This window comes from Pleuronectes platessa, chromosome 2 (genome assembly GCF_947347685.1).
Source record: "Pleuronectes platessa chromosome 2, fPlePla1.1, whole genome shotgun sequence".
Classification (NCBI taxonomy): domain Eukaryota; kingdom Metazoa; phylum Chordata; class Actinopteri; order Pleuronectiformes; family Pleuronectidae; genus Pleuronectes; species Pleuronectes platessa.
In genome coordinates, this window is record NC_070627.1 from 28,344,143 (window position 1) to 28,369,295 (window position 25,153).

A 25,153-nucleotide genomic window follows, 5' to 3' on the forward strand; every position below is an offset into this window, starting at 1 on the left:
TTGAATCTTGCTGTTCTGGGTTTGTACCCTCATGGTTGAATGCACTTACTGTAAGTCTCTTTGGATAAAAGCATCAGCTAAATGTAATGTAATGTTTGACCTCTGATGTTAAAGAGAGTGAATAGAGAATGTATGTCCCACACCACACCAGATGTGTTAAGACACAGTTGAATTAGCTTTAAAGTGTTAATTTGAAACATCCAATTATATAACTGCTTTATGAAATCTCATTTGCCAAACTTTACTTGTGTGTTAAGAAAAAACACTTAACGTCAGCTCTGTAAATAGTTAATGCATCTCACTGATGATTATAATGAATAAATCAGAAGCACATTTCAGAGATGATCTGCAAAAACAAATTCAATTCAAACGAAAAAACGTCATTCATTTTTTCTTTATTCACAACTGCCACCGGCGGCTGCTCAGTTCATCTTTCATCAAAGCCTGTTGCCTGCCAATAATTAAGCAAAGTTCATGACAAAAAAACAATTAGAAATGCATCAATAGTACAAAGAAAACTCTTTACACAGAAAACATCAGGACAAGTGTAATGCAGCATTTCAATATAAGTTTCTGAAATAAAAAGCACTTTGTAAAACAAATAAAATCATTATAATTCATAACCGAGATCAACCTTGAGCATGGCATGCAAATCCAGTGAGTGAAAGAGTCCAAACAAAGAGAAAATTATATAAGTAATTCAGGTTTAAAACATGTTTATCTTTCAATGAACATTTGCAGCAGTTTGAAAATAAAAAGGTTTTCCCGCAGGTGTCCAGTGGCTGGCAGCTGCAGGAGCACATGATGATGACAAAATGAAAACAAGATGATATGAAATACTGACTGAATCTGAAGTGTTCAGGAAAGATGTCTTAAAAGGAAAGTGTAAAACCCGACAGGGAGACGTGGCTTTAAAGCTGGACAGACTGGTCTTCTGTCAGCTCATCTGGAGTTACTGAAATAAAACCATTTTGACAGTCCTGATTAGAACTGATACATGTTGATGAATGTTTTACTGGGTCAGAAAAATTATTTGGAAACTCACATGAATTAAAAAAAAGTTCTGCCAGATGTGTTACGTGGTATAAAGTAAGCAGGCTTTGGCCTAGTCTAGCAGAACACTGAATTCTACCACAGGAAGTACATTTTGGGAAATATGCTCTCTTTCTGAAAGTGAGATGCGAAGATCGACTTTAATGTCTGTGCGTTAAGTACAGTCCGACTGACTAGTGTATGGCTGAACTGTGTGGGGATGCCAAATTAATTATTTGACTGTCTATTCCTTTTTTTTGATATATGGTCAAAAAGTCAGCGTTTTGATCATAGCTCAGTAACTAAATCATACCTCACTGTGAGCGTCTCTCCTGCCGGGCCGCTCAGACCGAGTCTACACAAGCTTCCGTTTTAGCTGTGCGCATTCCTACGACAGGCATGTAGTTCTTGGAGGAACTGTTGCCATAGGTGAAAGTATTGGAGCTGCCAAAAGAAAAGTGTCAGACTTCATAATGATGTAACAGTGACTGGTACCTATAGGTTGTCTCAAGCTAACTCTCTCACTCAAGCTGACTCCGCTGTTACAGGCCAGACCAAAATACACCACATATGAAACGGACTCAACTGATCGACATGTAGCTTGTTTGTTAAACTCAAAGTTAAGTGTTGAGTGTTGACACAACTTTACTTCCCTTACACATTTAAATGGCTCCGTCTACATTTCTGTTTTCAACAAACTAGATACATCATGTTAACCAATGAACCTCTGAGGTGTTGCTGTGTGTATTTTACAGTTTTAAAATGAGGTACACTAGCGTATTTCACTATTATACCAATGCAAGCTAAACACATCCTGGTTCTAACTCTGTCCCAAACACACATGACAATAGTGTCAATCTTTTTAACTCAGTGACAAAAAAGTTAACAAATATATTTCCCAAAATTACTGCTCTAATTAAACCGTAAATCAATAAAATATTCTCTGGCTACAGTCATTTTCAAAGGCAGATAATGAAAACGTAGTTGTGTCTCACGCTTCTTGGGGCGAATGATGGATCAGTCCTTTGATTGAAATCACCCCTCGTTAACTTCATCAAGACTCTTTATAAGACTCAACAGCTTTGTGTTACTGTACGACAACAAAGACCTATCTTGCTACAGAGAGAGTGAACAACACAAAGCTAACGCTGCGATGCTCTAGTCAAAACAGTTGACGATCAGCAGTAAAACTGTTTAAGAAACAGAAAGTAGACCTGAAACTAGACCAGATAAAGCAGAGGTCTGATCCATTGTCACCAAGGTTAACAAAGGCACAACAGTCCTGAGGTACAGCAGCCGTCAAAACCATAGTTTCAAATAAAATCTCTCTCAACAGATTTCTGCCAAGAAAATCACCTAAAAGTGTGGCCAAACCAAAGAGTATAGCGCTAAGAAATGTGTGTCCAAATGTAACCTAGAAGAAGGCGCACACGTTTCTGAACAACATGCAAGTGTGAAAATGTCTGGGCAGAAATCTGAAGTGAACCTCGCTTCACCGGAGTCCAACAAGAGAGAGAGCAAAAAGAGATTTAATAGCACAAGGCTCCGCACATGTCATGCTACCCTGTCAGTGCTACAGATTAGTGGACATGGAGATGATAAACTGGCGAGATGAAAAGCTCTGATACGTTCAGCACTTCATCTCCTTGGTTATGGTTAACCTATTTTCCCTGAACATGGTTAATGATCAAATCCAAATTTATAAATACACATAAAACTTAAGAGAGGATCAGATTTTTTTTTCTTCATATATGTACATCTCAACAGTTATTGGTCACTAATGATTCTTTCCGTCTATCCTGGCTATGAAGAAATCATTCTGTAGCACAACTAAATTGACAACAAATTTTATAACTTTCCAAAACCGACTGTCCAAAATGCAAGATTTTTTCTCAAGCTGTCCTTTTCCATTCTTTACAACTTCCATTACTTTTCTCATGTATGATATAGTGCAACATCCCCGTTTTTACAATTCATTGTTCCTTGCCACTCTGCAACAGCAGGCTGTTCATCCAACACTCAAGTGTAGCTATTCAGAACGACTCTAAACGTCCATATAAACGTTTGCCTTCAGATGTGATCAGATGACACAAATGACCTACATAGTGAGCCCTTTAAACCTTGTACCACGATGATATTATGTAAGATCAGGGCAACACCCCAACAAAGAACCTATCCAATTGAGCTGTATTTTTTAATGGACATTTGCAAAGAAAAAGAACCGGGGAATTCAGCCTCCATTTCCTACAGTTTAGTCGCACTGGTAAAAGATCTCTTTATGGACTGAGAGTAATAGTTAAAGTGACCAACAACTCTTAGTGTACATATTGTATATAAATATTGCATTATAAACTAACCCCTTCTAAAAAAACATCTGATCCATCCTCTTGACCCAAAGCTGTAATATCTAAAACTGATTCTTTGTCAAACGATCAGCCAAGTAGCAGCTCAGTGCCATTTCTGTCAGAACAAATCAAGTGCTGTGTTTATCTCACGTTGCAAATCCACCTGACCTAAAGAACCTTCCTGTGCTTGGATCTGTTAAGAATAGCAGCCCAAAAAAAGACAAATAAAAACATATTGCTTCCTCTACATGGGACAGCTGCACTGTCACTGCAAGGACTCCTCAGGGATTAAAAATAAGGAAAGAACAGAGGAAGGAAGAATCCGTTACCAACCCCACGTTTTCAGCCAGTTACATTTCAACAGCTACAAAGCCCTCCAACTATCCCTTTTTGATACAATGGCTGAAAACATGTCCCTTCCTGAATGTGACAGATTAAGTCAATATGGAAGATAAAAAATCTGGAGAAAAGCTGGAGCAGCACAGACAACAAATTAAATCCAGGGCATGGATAATCAAAGAAGATTCAACAAAAAAAAAATGTATGTGTCACCCCTGAATTGAACAGAGATATTTGGCACTTTATTGTACTGAGTCCAGACATGTGGATGGAAGGAAGTAGGAGGAGGGTCTGAAGTCCCATTAAGAGGGTTCAGACGATGGCGTTGGTGCCTCGGAGGCCGACCCCACGGGCAAACTGCTCAAGCAGGCCGGAGATGGCGCCAGAGGGGCTTGGCGCTGAAGACTTGAGGCCCACGGTGGAGCTGTAGGCTGCCAGGAAGACTTCCCGCACTGCCTCCAGACGGGCCTGGCGCTCCGAGGGGAAGGGAAACCTAGAGAGGAAAGAGGAGGTGGAGGAAACAAGAGTGTGCTAGATGAGAAGACAGAAGAGAAAAGCTTGCAAAAAAGTGTTTAAATTATAATAATGACAAGTCACAAGAATTCTAGATAAGTGTTCACACACAATCGTGCGCTGATTGTAGTGGTAAGCTGATTGTAGTGGTAATGGCAGATCCTGTGTCGCGTTGGCATCATGTAATGGTGGTGGACCACGACCGAGGTTGGCGGCTGATGATGGATCCTAATAAGCGGCAGTGGACAATGACTGTGGACTATAGTGGCATCCGATCTGGATGGCGGATCATGATCTTGCTGGCTGCTGACCATAGACTATGATTGCAGCAGGACTGCTTGACATATAGTATTGAAGTTATCCTTCAAGATGTTTGAAGGATACACCTGACGTCTGTCCTGGGAGAGGGATCCCTCACATGTGGCTCTCTCTGAGGTTTCTACCTATTTTTACCCTGTTAAAAGGGTATTTAGTAGTTTTTCCTTACTCTTGCTGAGGGTTAAGGACAGAGGATGTCACACCATGTTAAAGCCCTATGAGACGAATTGTGATTATGGGCTATACAAATAAAATTGGATTGATTGAGTTATTGACAATCATCATCATCCATATCCAACTGTCGGGGTCTCTCCCTTGGAGAGATGAATATATCTTATTTGCCTTCTCTGACTATGAAGTGATCCAGAGGGACACTCTCAGTTTGGCAGTCAGATCAAGCAGAAATTTTAAATGGGCCCCCTGCTGGGAGCAGAGAGGAGGAGGACGACTCGAAAGAAGAACCCAATGGAGAAATTCCGCTCTCTTGATCCTCCTCATCTCCTGCTCGGTTCCACAGAGGAAACTGGAGCAGTGACAAAAACTATGGTATTTCCGACTGGAAACCGCCGCTGCTGAGCTATATTTATTTTTTACATGAAAACAGAACATAAACAAAGGTTTTCCTTATTTTTGTTTTATACTGACCAAGACGTGTACTAAGTGGATTGAGCCTAGTTTTTGTAAAAAACTATTTTTAATTAACCACAAAATACAGTATAAGAGGGTTTTTTGGGCTGCTGGATTTTGTGATCTATTGGCTAATACAGGGAATATAAGTTTAACATGATGAGATTCAGGCACTTATGGAAAGAGCTCCATCACTCTGGAGAGAAAGGAAACTGTATTTACTCTAATATGGGACAATATTCGGTCTTACATTTCCACACTAAACAATCATGAAATTCAGCAATGTCCCTTTGTATGATGCTAAGTGCTAATTCACAAACAAGTGAAGGATAACTTATTCTACAGGACACTGTTTAACTTTTCTTCTTCAAGCTAATGTCTGCGTGCACTGTGAAAACAACAACCTGTGTTGTGCTTTAGCAGAGAATGGAATAATGTCACAGCACGTACGCACCTCAAAATCCCAGGAAAAACCTTGTACACGCCAATACTGCACACATGCAGCTGCCATTAACACTGCCGGTTCATTATGCATCCGATTTCAAAATGGAATATTCAGAACACTTCAATAAAACAAAACAGCGTTACTTACATTCTCCCACTGGCTCCGTCATCTCTAAAACTGAAGGGCAGAGGGGAGTCATAGGGAGCAGCCGCGGCTGACGAGGTGGAGGCCAGTTGCGGAGGGAAGGGAGCTTGGTCGTGGATACTTCCACAACCAGAAACTATCTGCCAACTGCCATACTCTGTAGAGAGCGACGAACCTGACCGAGTGTACTCTGCTGCTAACCTGGGAAACAAAGAGAGACAGAAAAACTGAACATAACCACACCAAAAAAGGTTAGAAATAAACTTACCATGGTTCATGCTAGTGTTCTGTTAAATTTCACAACATTTTTGGTTTTATTCGCGATTTTTGTGTTTTGAAAGAAAGAAAGAAAGAAAGAAAGAAAGAAAGAAAGAAAGAAAGAAAGAAAAAGAAAAACGGAATTCAGCATGATGGGCACCATCCATGTTTATATCCATCTCTGGTGCACTGTGCATGTTATCTGGATAATTAGCTGGTTTAAGACATTATCATTATCTTGCCAATATGTAGCTTATCATCGGTGAGAGATTTTGGTTTTATTGCCTTAACAATCATCATAAAACTTCAATAATATAATAAAAGAGAGCACCCTTCATGAACCACAAAATGGAGGCAGCACAGTATTGTTGAGGTTATGTCTCTGCTATTTTGCTCTGTTGGTGTGTCGACCTGCTTATGACTAAATGAAGATGCTGCAAAGTTGAAGCTCTGTGCCTCCGGTGATCATCCAAAATTTGCACTGCTCAAGTATGTGTATAAAATGAACATGTCATCCAAACTTAAACGCCTGACGAAGTTGTATCGGCTTCGGCTCCCTCACCTTCTCCCTGGGACAGCCAAAGGGCTGCTGCCGGTTCGCATGACAGCATGATCTGATTGGTTGGAAGAGGAGGAGCTGGAAGACCTGGCCTCATTAAGTGGATGAGAGAGATGCTCCTCCAGAGGGTGCTGCTTATTCCAAACAACCATCTGAGGAGAGGAGGTGGGGCCTTTTCTCCTGAGGAGAGAGGAGAATGCATCATCAACAGAGGAGGAGAATATGCAGTACCAACAGTTTGTGATGTAAATGATTTATCAAGTGGTGATGAAATGAAGGAAAGAAAACAGCAGACTTAAAGACTGAAGTTATACTTCACAAACGTAAAGCAGCAATAAAGTGAAGTTGAACGTGACTCAATTCAAATGACCTGTCATCCTGTGATACACTGTTGTAAGTGATGATTATTCAGTGACCACCAGGAGCAGCCCTCACTGTCCAACTTTAAAATGTAAGTTTCTCTGTTGCCTTAAAAAGTTCTATGAAGTTATGAATTAAGTTGAAGTTAATATTTATATAGTAGTAAAATAATATATTTTGGCAAGTGTCAGTATTATCGCAATATAGAGGCAGAGACTGACCAAGACTGACCTGATGCAAACGTCTTTGCAGGGTCATTTTTTTTCTCTCAGCCTTTGAAGCTGATAGAACATTATATGAAAACATCTGAGCTAATCATTAGTTTTTTTATAGTAAATCATTGCCTTTGACCAAAAACTCACCATTTAAAATTTTGAATTTAAATTAGTATCGCATAAATAAACTGAGATTTAAATGTTGACAAATGTGTTTGTTTTCAAGACAAAGATTCACTGTTTATTGTTTTTCTCAGGTTTTAGGGAGTTGTTTCTTAGAAAACGTCTCACGTCTTAACTGGTTAAAATTAACTCCGGCCCAATCTCATTTTACCCCCTAGCCCTCCACTTCGTTTTGCGCATTCACATGTAGGGGTAGGCTGTCCCAATTCCTGTGGTACCCAGAAGGCCTTGTGAATCACCGGCAAGCTGGGAGAGACACCCCATATGTAGTATTTTCTCCTTTAATAAGGTTTTAAAAATTACAATAATGATTGCAATATCGTTTCAAAGTATTATGGTCCCTTTTTCACAACAACCTTAAAACAAAAGATTGCGACCACACTAACAGTTATTTTTTGTATTATAGTCCCGTAATTTCACATAATTTCTTGTCGCACCCCCCTCTATGAAGACACACCATGCTAAAATGTCCTTGCGCAACATACTGAACCCCACAATACTCCTGATGGCTGATGACACATTCTATTGCCGAATGTGAGCTGAAGTAAAGAGAACTGTGGTCACGTGTGGACAGATAACTTCAGACAGATGTTGAGTTAGATTGAGTTATCTAGTATGTTGTTGATGAAAATATAAACAATGTACTAATGATAAAATATTCGCAATCAAATTTCCTCAAAGTGGGTGTGTGTTGGCATGTGCGTTTATGTGATACTGACCAGTTGGAGGCCTGGGGCTGGCTGGAGAACAGGTCCACAGTGTCGTTGTTTAAGCTGCTGCTCACCTCCTCAGTAATGAGGGAGAACTCACTGCTGAGACTGGTCACACTGCCACGATCCTTCGTCTCTGTAGCAAAACACAAGCAAAGCTCTGTTAGTTCTGCTTCAACCTTTAAAGCCTGAATTCAGAAATATTTTCGATCTGTTTTAAAGTTACCACATCTGATGCAGATGTGTGTTTACGTTAAAACAATAAAAGATGTCTGCTTGACAGAAGATTTTGAAAATGGGTCTCAACATTTAATCTTCCATCAAATGCTATGGAATTTGATGGAAGTTTAATTCTGGTAATTGTGTGTGAGGGTTATTATCACTGAGTTTTCTTCAGCATTCCAACACAAACTTGGTATATAACAGACTTCATAAGACGCCATTTACACCTGTGAAACAGAGAGTGTTACATAAAGAAGTTAACCAAACACTGTACTGAACTATACAGAAGGTTTGTTGCCCACAGACATAAGGCTGGTGATGCAAGATGTTTTGAATCCAAGCCTCACAATTCAAAAGACATGAAAGGGTTATGTTATCACCCAGAGTCTCGTTGTTTTGTGTCTACCCTGACACTGTGCGCTCGCAGCACTCACAACCTTTGTTATTCCTCATTGCATCAGACCAGAAGCAAGTGGCAGGGGCTGCTGATACTCTCACAAGTACGTCACCAAAAAAAATTATCAAATGTGCTCTATCGAGTTGTAACCGATGTAAGTAGGTCATGATGAAAACGTTGGGAAAATGTTTTTTTCCACTGTAACCATTCTGACGTAATGTTTTCCTGTAAAATCCAAGACATTAGATCCTGAACTCAAGACACATTCTTAAATTATTATCAAACTGTATTTTTTATTAGTTACTGATAATAATAGCTTCAACAAGTGAGCTGGAGCCAATCCCAGCTGACATTGGGCGAGGAGCTTGGCACACTCTGGACAGGTCTACAGCATATAACAGGGCCAACATACTGGGCCAAACAACCATTTGCAATCGCGTTCACAATTTAGAGTGTCCAATTAAACCTAACCACAATCTATATAAGTTTAGAGAGCCCACGCGGACACAAAGAGAACATGAAAACATACTTGTATCCATATATGTATATATAATACATTCGGTAGAGGTGAATCTGAACGCTAAATGAGCTACATCCACTATAGGTCTGTGAGAGGTGCCTGTACAGTCACATAGAGAGGGAGGCTCATGAGACACACTGACTTACTTAACTGGCAGAGATCTTCCACAGTGAAATCACTGTCTTTGAAGTGAGAGTTCTTCCTTCTGTCAGAAAAAGAATATGTGATGAAGTAACATCAGATCAAAAGAACAGAGAGAATCTGGTTATTCACTCTAAGAGTGAACACATTACACAACCGAAGCAAGGGAAAACGTGAGAGAGGGAGAGACAAAGAAAGAGAGAAAGAAAGAAGGCGGTACACACCTCTGTTTCTTAACAGCAGAGAACTTCTCTGAGACAATGTGCTTCAAAAAATTGAAGCAAAAGAAGAAAATCTGAGGGAGAGAGAGAGGACACGATTTAATGAGAGCAGTAAACACTTAGTTTATTAACTGGTCACAGTTGTGAAGAGACAAACAGAAGGTTAAACTTGATTTAGCTTCATTCTGCTCTACAGAGACTTCTCTACATTTACATGTTATTTCTGCTGCTTCTCTGATACATTTCTCCCTCTGTAGGAAAGCTATTAGTGATAGTGTCTCTCCAAATTAACTTTTAGTGAAGTCACACTTTGAGCATGACTGACAACATATTGGGTTTTATTCTTTTATACTGTATAAATGCATAATACAATCATTTTAGGGATCCCCTAAATTTGCTTGTACTCTAACACCAAAAAGATCCCCACACAACAAAGTTGTGTATTTATCTGCATCGGTTTGTCTGTTGGACATCAGGATTATGTAAAGTTACTGGATAGTTTACCATCAAAACTTTGTGTAAGAATGTGTATGTGTCAGGAAAGAACCCATACAATTTTGGTAAGGTATATTGAGGTATTTTTCAAAATTTTCACAGATTTCACAGAGAAACATTTATGTATTTTGATGAAAAAAAGTTATGATTGTGTGCATTTTGGTGCAGATTCACATAAAAAAATCAAGATCTAATGAATTCGGGGGACTGTTGGGCCTTGGCCGAGCATGCGCTCTCACACCCTGTTCAGACCTGATATTAACATGCGTCTTGAAATATCCGATGACTGGCCAGCAATAAGTAAATGTGTTCAACCCTGGCATCAAAACATGTCCTGGATGTGTCTTCTGTGATCATCGGATCGGATCTCACTTCCCAGCCCTTCATGCAAATGAACATGTATGTCATATGTGTTAAGACCAAATTATGCTGTTTTGACCCAGTCTGAATGAGGCTGAATGAAACGCTGTCGCTTTCATTTGCAGATGCCAATGTTAAAGTCTCTTCATCATTACCTTTCAGAACAAATCTATGTTTGTTCTCAAGCATTTCAGCCTCAAAAATAAAAAGGAATTGTATTTAGAAGTCGCTTCATCAGTTTGAATCTGAGTCAACACATCAGGGATGCTATATCATCATCATCATCATCATCATCACCACCACAGTAAACTTACCTCCTCCCCTTTGGAGAGTCGATCTGGCAGCATGTGACTGGAAATAGAAAGAGAACAATGGACTTCAATAAACAGCAGCTGACTTTTATTTCTGTCAACAAACTATTCAACAAAGCCCTGTATTGTGAAAGCTAAGACACATCTTATTAAATCTTCGAAGTTGAATTAAAATCCTACAAGTGGCATTAAAATAAATTTTTACCATTCACTTTTGATAAAACAAGTGTTCTGTATTGTAAAAGTGAAACTTTTAGCTAAGTGAGTCCAAACAAATTGAATGCTCATTGAAACCATCCCTCCAGGCTCAACTTCCTTCGTTTGTCCTTAAGAAATGCTCAAATGTAATTTTCACTGTATTGACGAGCATTAACAAACACTGATGCATTTACATGGACAGCATCTGATATTAAACTGATTAGGCCAACAACCTGAATAAGACAGTGTTGACAGCATTTTCTGATGACCTTAACCTGAAAAAGTTCATACTCTGAATAGGCAAAAATCCAAATATATTAGAATACTGTAGTCGCATTATGTAGACATGTACATGTCTTAATCACGTTAAAACTTGTTATTGGAGTGTTCAATTTTGCGACAGTTTGGTGTTTTAAAACTGGCAGATCAACTTTGGATGTACTGACGCAAATAATTATAATTACCAGATTATGCTCAGTAACATGTGGAATATTCAACTAGCAGCTCATGTAAACCCCATAATTAAAATTATAATGTGTTGTCCCACACACTAGTCTTCTGCTTGGCCAATGTCCTAAGGGTTTTGGCAAGCCTGCTGATGTAGAATCTCATAGGCTAGCTGACAGTGAACGGACCTTTTCTGCTTCTGATGAGCTCTAATTGGAGATATCGTGCTAGTAATTATGAATGGAGTATCCCAAAAGGGTGTGTGTGTGTGGGTGTGGGCGTGTTGTTGCGTGCCTGAGTTTGTGTGTCAGAGGGAGAAAGAAAGACAAAGAGAGAGGATAGAGAATGCGGTCAAAAGCAAAGTCACATTTGTCTTGTCTCGTGTTGCTCCCAGTGCTTCTTTAACCAGTCCCTATTTAATTATACAAACACAGCGTGTCTAAAACAAGATGGCAACAAGATTTTTGCAAATGCAACTCTAAAGCATTCATCCCATCTTATGCCCTTTAAGTTACGACTCGCAGGGAAGTCCTGAAATGATGATTGGGATTATGTAAATTATTGTCTTTACCCGAAGAGAAACCAGTCGTAACTGATGGTCAGATACAGGATCTCAGCTGGCTCCAGGCTGGCATGCGCCGCACCGTCCTGTGACATAACAAAAAGTGAGTCACACAACAGTCAAATATCCCATGGTTAAAAATACTAGAGCAGTGCCCGTTCTAAACTTGACTGTTAGCTTGTCCTGTGTTTATGCTCAAGAGCTACTTCAGAATTATTCCTTGTCATTAGTGAGTCCTCCTCAAACAGTTCTGCAATATACTGTAACTTGTTATTGTTTGTTTGCTGGATGCAATGTACACAGAGCTTTTTTTATAAACAGCCAATGTTTTTCATAAAATGAAACTGAATTATTTATTTACGTCTGTGGCTCATATACGAGTTCGATATCATGAAATAAAATTTTTAAATTATCTGTAGGAGATTGTAACCCTCGGTTTGACCCAGTGACTGACCACTGCTGTAGTTTAAAACATTGAAGATCTCAGTCCACCAAGTGACTGTCAGCACACTGCCCCCCCCCATCCACACACTGACAGCTACAGAGCGCTGGTCACGTGTTTATTCAATTTGTATAAATATTAAACGTATCGCGTGTCCAAACTACTCCAAAATCTGCGCTGCACTTCCTCTGGCGATTTAAATTGTAAAAGCAAAGCGTAAAGCTGGTTAGATTAACAATTCACAAGATATAGATTCCACATACATTTGTGGAATTAGTATGCAAGATATATAGACGTGTATGCCCCAGAGTCTAATTATACATGACATATTATGCAGCTACGGACACCAATACTATATTTCTCATTCTGTTTGAAAAGCACTTGAGAAGTGCAGCCTGTGACAATATTCAGAAGCTTCCGGTATTCACCATGTTGGAGAAAAAGGCTGCACATTTATGACATGTCAGTTAGATTTTTAATAAAGGTTATGAATACAGAAGAGTGTAATTAAAGTGTGTGTTTGAAATGAAATGAACAAGAAGGGGCGCTGGGGCCAGGGCAGATGGATTCACCGCGGGATTAGACAACTCACTAATGAGTGTTGGAGGAGCTAAACAAGCTTCCAGGTCGCTGACTGTCTTGAGGAGAGACACCAGAGGAGGATAAAGGAGACTGAAAAATAGCAAAAGAAGGAGAAGGAGGACTTACTGCCCACAGGGAGAGCCTGAGAAGGGACACAAACAGAGGAGTCCTGTCCCAGCCTGATATACAGTGCACCAGGAGGCCGCTCTGATCTGGAACAACATACAAAATCACCTTCAGCCACAGGATCATACAAGGATTGTGAATATGAACCAGTCTGTTTGATGTGAACATCACTACTTCCGGTAGTGGACATTTAGGTTAAAAATAGTGTAAAGGACGCAGTTTAGAGTCGAATTGTAATATCCGGGCTTACGGACACTTGAATGACACAACAGGATCAGTATGGAGAATTTCATGAATTTTTTCGGTTGTTTTTCTACTTCTAAAGTTTCAGCATTTCGACAAGGGTGTGATGTCAATTTTAATAAAAAGTTACAAATTACAAGTCCTTAAGCACTCATACAGACGCTGTGGGGTTGCTGGTGTGCAAGCCTACATCTGAGTCTGGACTCCCTGCAATGTATACTGAAGGGATTGGATCCTAGTGCCACAAACGCCACCTACCATCATTGTTGATGAAGTGGAGCAGCAGCTTCAGGTAGTTCTGGGTCTGCTCCACCAGGTCCCACGACTGATCAACAAAAACACACACACACAAACCAGAATAAGTATGCTGTTGGTAAAACTGAAGAATTTGAAACACATATAAAAAATCCAGACTGACTTTCATGGTATTTTTTAATTTTAAAGTTAAGGTATAGCGTAAGGGTTTCTACAAAGCTTCAGAGTGTGGTTACACTGTAAATATTTCAGTAGGAGTGCAGTGCAAATGCTCATGAATTATGACAAAAGCACTTTTTAGGTTGGACAACAGATGGCACTGACACATTACAAATGAGAGGAGAGGAGAGGAGAGGAGAGGAGAGGAGAGGAGAGGAGAGGAGAGGAGAGAAGAGGAGAGGAGAGGAGGGATGAAAAGGTCACCTGGTATTGAGTCCAGTCAATATTCAAGTTCTGAGTAAAGCACACAGGGATTGTCAAAGGAGCATCCACATAGTCCTGTCAAAAGAGATATAGTGAAATCAGACTGGTACAACAGAGCCAAGTTGACTTACAGAGCTTTCAATGATTCATCAATTATCTTTCCACTAATAGTTTAAACAATTGAATACTAATTAGCTGACAATGGGGGACATGAGGACATGTAGTATCTGTTACTGTAGTTTACTCTAGTAATCGCCTGCACCACTAGGTGTGCTTTCTTTACAAAACGGAACAAATCTAAAGCTGTTCTGTGCTGTTTGCTGTGGCAGTTGTGTTGATGAACACTGCAGCATGAAGTTGTGAAAACTCTACAGAGGTGGCAGCTGTCCATTTTAGCGAGAAAACTGAGTCTTGTGATAATACTAAACTGGACTAGATTAAATCTGGTTTAACTGATTAAATTGGTGTGATGATGTTTGTGCTTCCCCAGGACATTTGTTCAAGCTGTTTCCAGCTGCATCTTATAAATAAATAAATAAATATAATAACCAGATAAACTAGTGAAGATATGTTCTATGACTATGTTTGAATCATTGTATGTTCTCGAGTAAAGCCTAAATAACTACTGCAAGTCACAATTTATTAACAATTAACTAACTATTGATTGATATGGATTAAGGAAACTCCCACATGACCACCGAAGAAACTGATTGTACCTGATTCCAGTTGAACACCAGACCTTCGGCTGTATAGTCTCTGTCTTTGTAGTCCTTAAAAAACTCACACCCTTAATAAAGACAAGATGAAAAAGGAAAAGTCAGTTATCATATGGTCACAGATTAAACTCCAAACTCATGTCTCAAAATGACAGACGATGATAAGAAACATATAATAATTGTGAGCATCTCTGGAGGACTAAGCTTTCCCTCACATGTCTGTGTCTAAGACTCAACTTCACTGGTTTTCACACACAGTGAGGAATATAAACGCATTTTATGGTTGGAAAACTAATCGCAGCGCATTTCAATTTTATGAGGATGACAGTGATGGTTTAATAATATCAACAATTTTCTTTTATGTGGTTTGTGCAGGTTTTTGCCTACGCCAATGAGATTCTGTTTTGTATTTTGTTTATCTATCCGCAGGATGATGCAAGAACAGCCAGGCAGATTACCACAAAATATGGTGGAAGAATGTGCTACTCTGTATCAGGGGTTGATAAAGGAATATTTATCACTTTATCTAATTTTGCCACATGGGCATTTTTCAACCTTTTCTCAGAGAATAATTCAATCATTCATTCGAGTTTGTTCAATTTGGGGCAGATCCCATCTAGTAAATTTAAATTAGGTTTCAATTGGGGAATGTTGTTCCTTGATACTTATCTGCAGATGCATACGCTTATACAAATGTAGGTGCAATTTGCTGATGTATGCATGTGTCTCTAGTGGAGTGACTGAGAAATACAGTTATTTACCTGGATAAGGCACAGAGAGCAAGGCGAAGTCTGCATAGCGTTGAGCCTTGTCTGCCTTCTCAGATGAGGTAACACTGCACAGACAGGAGACATAAGCATTTCTCCACATGATCCAGCATATATTTATGCACACATGTAAATAGACACATTTCTGGTGGTCATGAAATGTGATTTGATCTTCCCTCAAGTATGAACAATCAAGAAGTTATTAATCTGATAAAACACAAGCATTTTCAACTTTTATAATATCTTGTGTATCTATGTTATTCACCCACCAAACCCAGCATGAGTAAAAAAGGGAAGGAATTTAATAACTGGTCATTTCACAGCAAGAACTACAAACAAGCTCTTTCTGCATTCATAGGCACATAGCTGGTATAGAGATGAGCCAAAATGTTGTCTGGACCAGAAATGGTCGAATGGATAAAATAAACTAGTCGGGCAATAAAAAGTATACAATAAACGGAAGACCATGGCCCAGATATTAGCCATCTACCTCGGAAGCTCCAAAATATTGCTCATCTTCCCCAGGGGCAAATTCGTCTTCAGTAGATAGAACTAGTGGATGCTTCAGCTAAGACGTGTTCTCCAGATTTCTGTTGTTACATCACTGATCGTTCTGTATTGAGCATCTTCTGAGACTTTGTTTGCGAGGCATGTTTCACATCAGCAGATGCTCATTACATTACATTACATGTCATTTAGCGGACGCTTTTATCCAAAGCAACTTACAATAAGTGCATCAACCGTGAAAGAACAAACCCAGAACAACAAGAATCAAGTAAGTACAATTTGCTTCAAAAAGGCCAAACTACAAGTGCTAGATGTAAATGCCTTATAAACAGAATTATAATTTATATATATTATTTTTATCATTGTGAAGTATTTCTAACACATCCAGTCTGACCAGCCTTCAGGTTTGATTAATTCCTGACTGCTTTTGTTGATGTAATTAGCCGAAAGGTTCACATACGGTTTACAACCTAAATGTTAATGATCGAATGATGTTTTTAATATAAACAAGAACTATACAATGATTTGTTTTTCTGGTTAAAAGTAAAAAGTGTTTGTTCATACTTTTATATCACATAAGGACATTAGCACATCTTAAAGGACACATATATATTAATGCATTTTCTTGTTTTAAGCCTGTTTACTGCCTCACTGACATACTATTCCATACCTCTTGAATGAAGCTTCTGACACCAACACAAAATGAAAATAATAATGACATAACCTCTCGCTGCGTTGTGCATCTGTGAAAAGCATCAGGTCAGGGTTAGGGTTACACTAACCCTAACCCTGACTTAGTTAATCTGCATAAATCTAAAGTATATACGCAATACACTGAGTCAGTAGCAGTGCTGTGTTTAACCTCATAATTGCAAAAGAAGCAACGCCCTGTTTATCCATGAAGGAATTCATCAGCTTATTATAAAGATCAGTTCTACGTGTGGATTATTAGAAAAGAGCAGAGGAGCAGAATCACGCTGCTGAGTCGCAGCTGAACCACACTGCTCACTCAGGCAGTCTAAACACTCTGATCTGTTAACATCATCATTTTTCTTTAAAGTTCAATGAGTGCGTTTGGTTTTCCCAAAGTCGGTGAGTAATTGTGTTAAATAATCGTGATTACAATATTGACCAAAATAAACGTAATCAGGATATTTGCCATAATCAAGCAGCCCTAGCAAGTAGTCAGATTCCTTCCCCGTGGTTTCTTTCTAGAAAGAGAAGTTCAAACAGTGACCTAAATAACAGACAGAGTGTGAATGCTGTTCCTTACTTGAGGCCAAACTTAACCTTCTTGTTCTCCACCATCAGGTCACAGATGTAACGAATCGAGAGGTAACGGAGCAGCTTAATGTCGTGGCCTCGGACCTTGTCAAAGAGCTGCGAGTCCCCGTTTCTGAGGACAACAACAAAAAAAGTGGAGGTAAATTCAGATAAGGAAACTTCTGCCAGAAAAAAGGTACATTCCTTGGTCGATGTCTTTATTTTAAGAGACATTTTAAGTTTACTTTGTGTCATGCATGGACAAAGAATTTGTTGTACATCACTTTTCATGCACCTTCACTGGGGTCAGTCGCTTGCTTGCTTGTTTTACAGCCATCACAAGTAATCAGTGTCACACTCAGAACAATCTAGATTCTGGTGTTCACTGTTTACTAATCTTGTGTGAGTAATCAGATTACCTGACGGCACTGTCATCCTCTGGAACCTCTTCAGACTCTGTCCACGTGTCATCACTGCCCCCTGCAACACACACATGTATACAAGGTGAACAGGAGGTTCACCTCCACATACATACATACATACATACATATTGTTATTTCAAGTTATGAACATTCTATATACACAACACATTAGCAGAACAGTTCATATGTTAACAAAACCATGTATCAATTTTTTGGAAAGAGGAACACCAGAAAGGGGTTCTACCCTTAAGATCATCTCTCTGCGAGATGTGAGCTAATCACTAAATGAGTGACAGGACATGATTGTCCTGCGTCGGGATGTGGAACCTAAGGATAAGGATCTGAGTGTTAAGTTTACAGTGAAAAGAATCATACTCATACAGAAAGATGACTTGGCTTTATCCCAGAATCAGAGATTTAAGCTTTAGAAAACCGATGTTAATTGTTGTATGCTTACCTAAACTAACTGTGTCGTGGCCTAAACTTTAGTACTGCATGAAGTTCTGTTACAAAATGTCACTGTGAGATTTGAAACCCTGATAAAATCCTGTAGCAATCCAGTGGGGCTGTTTGTCATAGTCAAGGGGTGTGACGAGTTTATCATTCTGTCCAGCACCATCTTTTTTTAAACCAGAACCACATTTAGAGGAGCAGGGGGTGGGGCCTGACTGACTGCACCCGGACGCTGCACCCGGTCCCCACATGCCACTGCAATCTGCACCTACATGATTGTAATAGGTGTCCATCTATCCAGGCCCCTATACATACAATGCTTTATCGTCTATTTGACCCTAAACTTAAAATAACTATAAAATAAAACTATAAAAGTCTTAGGAAAATGTTAACTAACGTTATAATTCAAGTGAGGAGTAATTCTTTTTACGACTAGTGGCGTCGCCCTCTGCTGGTCTTTTGAGAGATTACAGGTTTCAGGCATCTCAACATTGGTTTAACTTTCTAGACCCCGAGTCTACATCAATGATTTTATACAGTCTGTGATTCAGACCCTGATTTATGTTCATGTTAATGTTTTTGGATTACAGCAATTGAAAGTTAATACATGAGACAAAGATAAGTGTCATATTTACCTCCACCAAGGAGGTTTTATATTCACCCTTTTCTGTTTGTTTGTTTGTCAATAAGATTACTTAACAATTATGGAATGGATTTCAACAAACTTTTGTAGAGGGTTGGGAACCCATTAAATTTGTTTATATATTATAACTGGGAATAATCTATGAATCGTGATGAAATATTAAAGGTATGGCTGTTTATGAGTGTGTGCAATCTTGTGCAAGTTGATAGAATTTAGGGCTACTCTAGATATATTATATTTCCACATAGTTTTGGTTGTGGTTTGGTGCAGATGGAAAGATAAATAGATAGATTTTCTGGTAAAATTGAAATACCTTTGGCTGGACACTTGTGAATATACTTGGTTTATTTTATTAATTACAGTATGTGTTTGTAACAAAAGATTTTTTGTGGAACTAAGAAGAACATTAAGTCCCAATAGGAAAAGTTTGACAGGTGTCTGACAATTGCTGTAACTATTCTCAGGTCAGAGAACACATAGGGAACTGAAACATCCATGGAAAAATAAGCCAGCCACAACTTCCCATGTTTTTGCTAAAATTGGGTTTGTGTGTCTTTGTGTGTCAGTCTGTGTGTGCAGCTGTGTATTTATTGTACCAGAGAAGATGTAGTTGTAGCCCGTGCGTCCATACAACTCCCCCCAGCCTGCCAGAGTGGACGACCTGCAAATATGCTGCAATAAGAAAGAGACAATACAAGATCAGAAAGTGACGTTTTACTGCTCGCTCCATCAAGAAATAATCTATATCCTGCCACCTGTACCACCACAATGTAAAAAGTAGGAAGTGGTGGCCACAGAAAAAAGTTTCATTCTACAAAGAGGTAACTAACTAAGGTATTTCTCATTTTATGTCCATAACCAGCCCTGGTCCTTTCTCTGTAACAGTGTTGTCAGTATAAGCTTCATAACATGCACTCACCTGAACTAAAATATTTCCCTGTCTTGTTGAGCAAATACAACTATATCAGTTACATTAATTTAACATTTTCAGTAGCAGTCACACTTAGTTCCAAATTTATGAAATAATTTTGGTGAATTATCAGTAGCAGCACCCATGCCAAGAGAACTTAAAAAAATCCCACAAAGAATAAGGCAACTAGTGTGACTGATGCGTTTGTAACATTCAGCCAGAACTGGTAAGAAAACCACTCTGATTCATAGGAGTTTTTGTGTTTGCAATGTTAAATAAGGTCTAACATCTCTCTGACTCAAATACACACTGCTTTGTGATTCACTGATTGTTCAGGTCCTTTAACACAGATGACAGCTTTATTCTTCAGGTTCAGTGGTACTCCATTAACATTCGGTAAAAACACACATTTCATGTTTAAAAAATGATTTGAATGGTCATCCCATCAATAGGTTCATTGGAAAAAAAAAATCTTAACCCCAATAAAATGTAAAGCAGCTCTGACAGGTGAGTAAAAATGGAAAATGATTTGGTGTCAACTGTGAAAATATGTGAAATATTTTGGGGTTATTTTTGTAATACTCCTTTTGACCACAAGAGGCTTAAGTGCCCAGTCATTGATTGGAGCATTCATATTTTCTTTCAGGTCATTTCTAATTTATCCATGTACTCTAAACACAAGGAACATATATTATGTTTTTTCAAAGTTTACAGTCACGTCTTTCTTTTGATTGGAAATCTGGGTTTCTCATGTAGAAACTGAAGAGGCTTGTTATGCAACCTTGCAGCTTTTTTGAGGGGAATTATTATCATAGGTACTATTAAAGCCCTGAGGAGAGCGTGTAGCTTACAGTTGTGTTACAGTACCTTGCCGTTGTAGAGGATGACGGGGCAGACAAACCTTCCTCTGCAGCGAGCCAGCTTACTCCGGTTCACTAGGTCTTGCAGCTTGCTGATCTGCAATGTGCTCTCAAACCTGGACATACACAGTACCACGTTATCCATTAGACAGCCTACTCAAACTAGAATTTAGCCTGTTATAGAGACAATTTAATAAAAAACCACTTGACATCAACAATTGGTGTTCACTACACACTAACTATAGTAACAGCTGACACCACTGTTCTTATCTACAGATGTAGGTTACAGTTAAGTGGGAAATGAAGCCTCGGCCACAAATCAAGATTTAACAACCATTAATAGCTGGACTGAATGAGTGTTTTGGGTGGATGTTACTAATGTTAATTTGGCCATGAACATTTGATTGATCATATCATCAATTAAACAAGTTCCGGTGAACTTTTAACAGACAAAAGACATATTTGTGCCTGATTTACAATGAATGATACACAACATCAAGGATAAGCAGAAGACTGTGCAGGATTTTCAGCCCCGTACTTTTATACCCTCTATAAACAATCATTCATTGCACAATGGACATAAATAATCATTGTATACCTTCTTCTATACCTACTCAATATAGGAGCTTTTAATCATTATCATTATAAAAGATCTAATTTATAATTTCTCCATACATACAGTGATGTCTCCATATTGCTTGTTTTGTCTGACTAACAAACAAAATCTAAAAAAGGTATTTAAATCACTGCATGACAAAAAATTAATTCAAGGCAACCAATTGCCACATTTGAGCGAAACCAGAGAATATTATACGTTATTTAATTTAAAATTAAAACAAATATTCAATCAGTTGCTGGTTATTTTTCAGACGACCAATTAATCATTTTAAGAATGATTCTGCTGAAGTTTTTAGTGTTTCCTTTTATAATTCATGTATTCTGGTTAGCGGCTAATTCGAAATGTGTGAAACAAATTAGCTGTCGAGCTGTCTTTAATGGCAACAGATTTTCTAGGATTGTTTTCCTGTAACTGTCTTTTGAGCAGCTTTCATCATTTTATATCCAAACCACCGCATGTGAGTGACGTTGATCCATATCTAGAAATTAAATATAACTATCTGTAGCATGAGGCTGGTGTCTGTATTTTGCCCCCCTTTTTTCCCCTGACTGCATTGTTTTACTATTTCAGTTGACAACGTGCACTTGTGTGACAGAACTGTCAGTTCAGCTCTCTGCTCTCTTGATGTGATCAAAGGGGCAGGAGATGAGTGACCTTTGATCTTTGAACCACAGTAAGGTGTGTATGATTAGAGCGACACAAACAAAAAAGAGGTAATAGGTAACTGAGGGGACTGGACTTTGTATTGGAAAACAATGAATTGGCAAAATAGTGGAGAGGTACCTGTTGCTCTCGACATCTGTGGATTCATACTCCAGGAAAACTATCTGTCGTGGGTAATGTCCGCACACTTCACCATTGGCGTTATGGATGATACTGTACTTGTAATCTCTGGCAAATAACTCCAGACAACGCCTCTCTATCGCCTCTACCTGAAGAAAGACAACAACAAACATGTCAGTGGTTTGAAAAGAAACCCCAAATTACAAAGAGCCAGCAGAAAGTTATCAGTTATGAAAATCATCTAAACAGAATTAACACCTGCTAGTACAAGTTCTGTTTCATATGTTGGCATAGTTACCAGTTAAGTGAACTGATCCAGCTGGCCCATTTTATAACCTAATGTTGAATTGAAGATGTATGAAGTAATTGATTTGTCAATTGAACAACGGCATTTTGATAATACAAAGTACTCTTTGAGGTGCTGTAAAAATTCACAAGACTATATATGAAGATTAAATATTAGGAGAATTTAACAACACTGACAGAATCTCATTCCTTTCAGATATGAATGCACACAGTAAAGGTTCAGGAAGCAGCATCAACAACTCATGGTGAGAAGTTGAAAGCAGTATCTATTCTGTTAGGGGTGTAACGATGCCTCAAATCCACGTATGGGTACAGACTTGGTTGTTGTTTGTTTGTTTGTTTTGCTGACTAGGTTCTGCCCACAGGTAAATCCTCAGGGTTGTTGAGCTACTTCAAAACCCCAAACTTTATCGTGACACATGCTAATTCTTATTTTGCTTGTCATGAATTTAACTAGAATAAGGATGTGTTGTTTGCATGAGTTGTAGTTTGAAATGTAAATAAGTTTAGTTACACTGGTAAAAAAAAAGGGATATGCAAACATTCTGAGGGGCCATTGTTCTAATCTGAAAAAAGGGACACCCCCCCACGCTAAATTGACACATTAGTGCAGATAGTTTCCTGTAAACTAGTTTAAGCAGTGATTTGATTGTGTGCCTTGAGGTATGAACCTTTAACAAATATCAAACCATTATGAGTTGACATTATGTTGAGTTCAAATTCAAAAAGGAAATTTTGCAAACTCCCATTCTCAATGTAAATGTAACTTTGGACAATGTCACAGGATGAGAGGCATAAGGATTTGCTTTGCATCCGTTTTTCAAATATATTATTAATGTAGGATATCGGATTTCATTTGGTCAAACTTTAGCAACTACTGGGCTTCTCATATTTATGTAGCCATAATAATAATACAACTTTTATTTTCTCAGAGGTGCAGCTCAGTCAAAGAGCTCCACCTCTTGAGAAAATGTCTGGGTTTGATTTGCAGTTTTGCGGTTCTGTCGCCCTGTATCGTGACATGTGCCTGTGTCGGTTTCAGTTTGGGGGTTATTACATTCCTAGTGTCAACACATGGAAACACTGATATCCTTGAATCATAGTGCTGCTTGTGTGTACTGATGAGCACAGACTTACCCGAGGAGTGACTTCCTTAGCTCTGTACTGCGTCTTAGAAAACAAATCTATCAAATCCGCTATTTCCTCGCTCTTTCTGACCGACAGCCCGGAGCCCGTGAAGCCGCCGGCCGGGGAGGACGAGGCAGCCATCATAGCGCCTCGACCCGAGGAGGTGGCCTCTAGCCGAACTCGACCTCCTTCAAACACTACAGAACCTTGTCCTTTCGTTCGGGAAGACCGACCAGGCCATCCCTTCCCAGCCAGCTTCTTCCTGACTGCCCGATTGAGGGGGCCGGAGCCGGGGACTCTTCCTGAATTCAGGGCACCGGCGAGCGGCTACACTCTCCACACAGAAGCCGCTGCCAGCCCGCACAGGCAGCCACTCGCACCGCGGAGTTAGCACTGCTAGCTAACACAATGCTTCAGCTGCCCAGGCTCAGTTAGCTCCGTTTCCACTGATACGAAACCCTCAACAACTCATTAGACACGATTTCAGATCTTTGTAGTCCTCCACATGATCCCTGTTGGTCTGACACAAGGTGAAGTGATGTCCGGCTCCACGCAGCAGCCAACCGGACTGCAGTTCGTCAGCTGCGGTCAGGAAAGCTCCGGGATCCCTCCCGGCCTGCTCACGTTTCCTCAATGTCACGTCGCCATATCTCCTTGGTACCCACGATCCCAGCAGCGAACAAATTGAAGTTGTGCAGAAGTCAGTCCAGAGGCCGAGAGACCTGCTGCTGGTGTTGGAGTGAAGGACGAGAGCCAGAGAACTGTGTTGCAATCGGTTTACTCCAGCCTGTCCATGCAGAGAGTAAACAGGAAGTGATCACAACCACGTGACAGCCCAGCCGTCTCCCTTTTTAATGACGTGTGTGTTCAGTCAGGGCAAGGACTACTGCTGCCCCACGTTGTTTACTTACCCAGAGCTACTGCTGCCCCACGTTGTTTACTAACCCAGTGCTGCTGCTGCCCCACTTTGTTTACTGACCTAGTGCTGCTGCTGCCCCACGTTGTTTACTAACCCAGTGCTGCTGCTACCCCACGTTGTTTACTAACCCAGTGCTGCTGCTGCCCCACGTTGTTTATTAACCCAGTGCTGCTGCTGCCCCACGTTGTTTACTAACCCAGTGCTGCTGCTGCCCCACGTTGTTTACTAACCCAGTGCTGCTGCTGCCCCACGTTGTTTATTAACCCAGTGCTGCTGCTGCCCCACGTTGTTTTCTAACCCAGTGCTGCTGCTGCCCCACGTTGTTTATTAACCCAGTGCTGCTGCTGCCCCACGTTGTTTACTAACCCAGTGCTGCTCCTGCCCCACGTTGTGTACTAACCCAGTGCTGCCACACTTTGTTTACTACACCAATGCTGCTGCCACACGTTCTTTACTACACCAATGCTGCTGCCACACTTTGTTTACTCAGACGAGGTCTTCGCAAGAGTGTGGGACAGTGGGAGCTGTGTATACTAAGACATTAAAGGAATCATTCCTGGCTAAACACCCTGGAAAAGAGAAAGCTACACTCTAGCAAAGCCAGAGAACAACGTGTGATTATTACAAAAAAATAAGTCCTATCTGTGAAATAGAGACACCGTGAGAATCCCCGACTTTGCAGAACTTACACGTATATTTTTTCAATGGTTAGATGACAACAAAAGGACTGTAAAACGTTATACATCATAGTGCAAGTAATACAAATAAAATACAATTATTAATGTAAAATAAAAAATAACAAAAAAAAATATAAAATATAAGATATACGATAGGATAAATAAAATCAGCTACGATGGAACATAT

At 39.6% G+C, this 25,153-nt stretch overlaps 1 protein-coding gene across 1 annotated transcript; it reads right to left on the bottom strand.

Moving 5' to 3' along the window:
• Positions 1 to 379: 379 nt before the first annotated feature.
• mtmr14 (myotubularin related protein 14) lies at positions 380 to 24,194 on the bottom strand. The gene is made up of 19 exons (XM_053429667.1): positions 23,380 to 24,194; positions 21,937 to 22,085; positions 20,542 to 20,650; positions 19,361 to 19,436; positions 17,666 to 17,726; positions 17,257 to 17,379; positions 15,471 to 15,544; positions 14,710 to 14,780; positions 13,994 to 14,068; positions 13,574 to 13,640; positions 13,073 to 13,158; positions 11,932 to 12,008; positions 10,719 to 10,755; positions 9,553 to 9,623; positions 9,334 to 9,392; positions 8,058 to 8,184; positions 6,584 to 6,760; positions 5,767 to 5,964; positions 380 to 4,209 (listed from the first exon to the last, which is right to left on the bottom strand). The coding sequence occupies exons 1-19, from the start codon at positions 23,512 to 23,514 to the stop codon at positions 4,029 to 4,031; spliced, it is 1,953 nt and encodes a 650-aa protein (XP_053285642.1). The 5' UTR covers positions 23,515 to 24,194; the 3' UTR covers positions 380 to 4,028.
• Between the last annotated feature and the right edge of the window lie 959 nt (positions 24,195 to 25,153).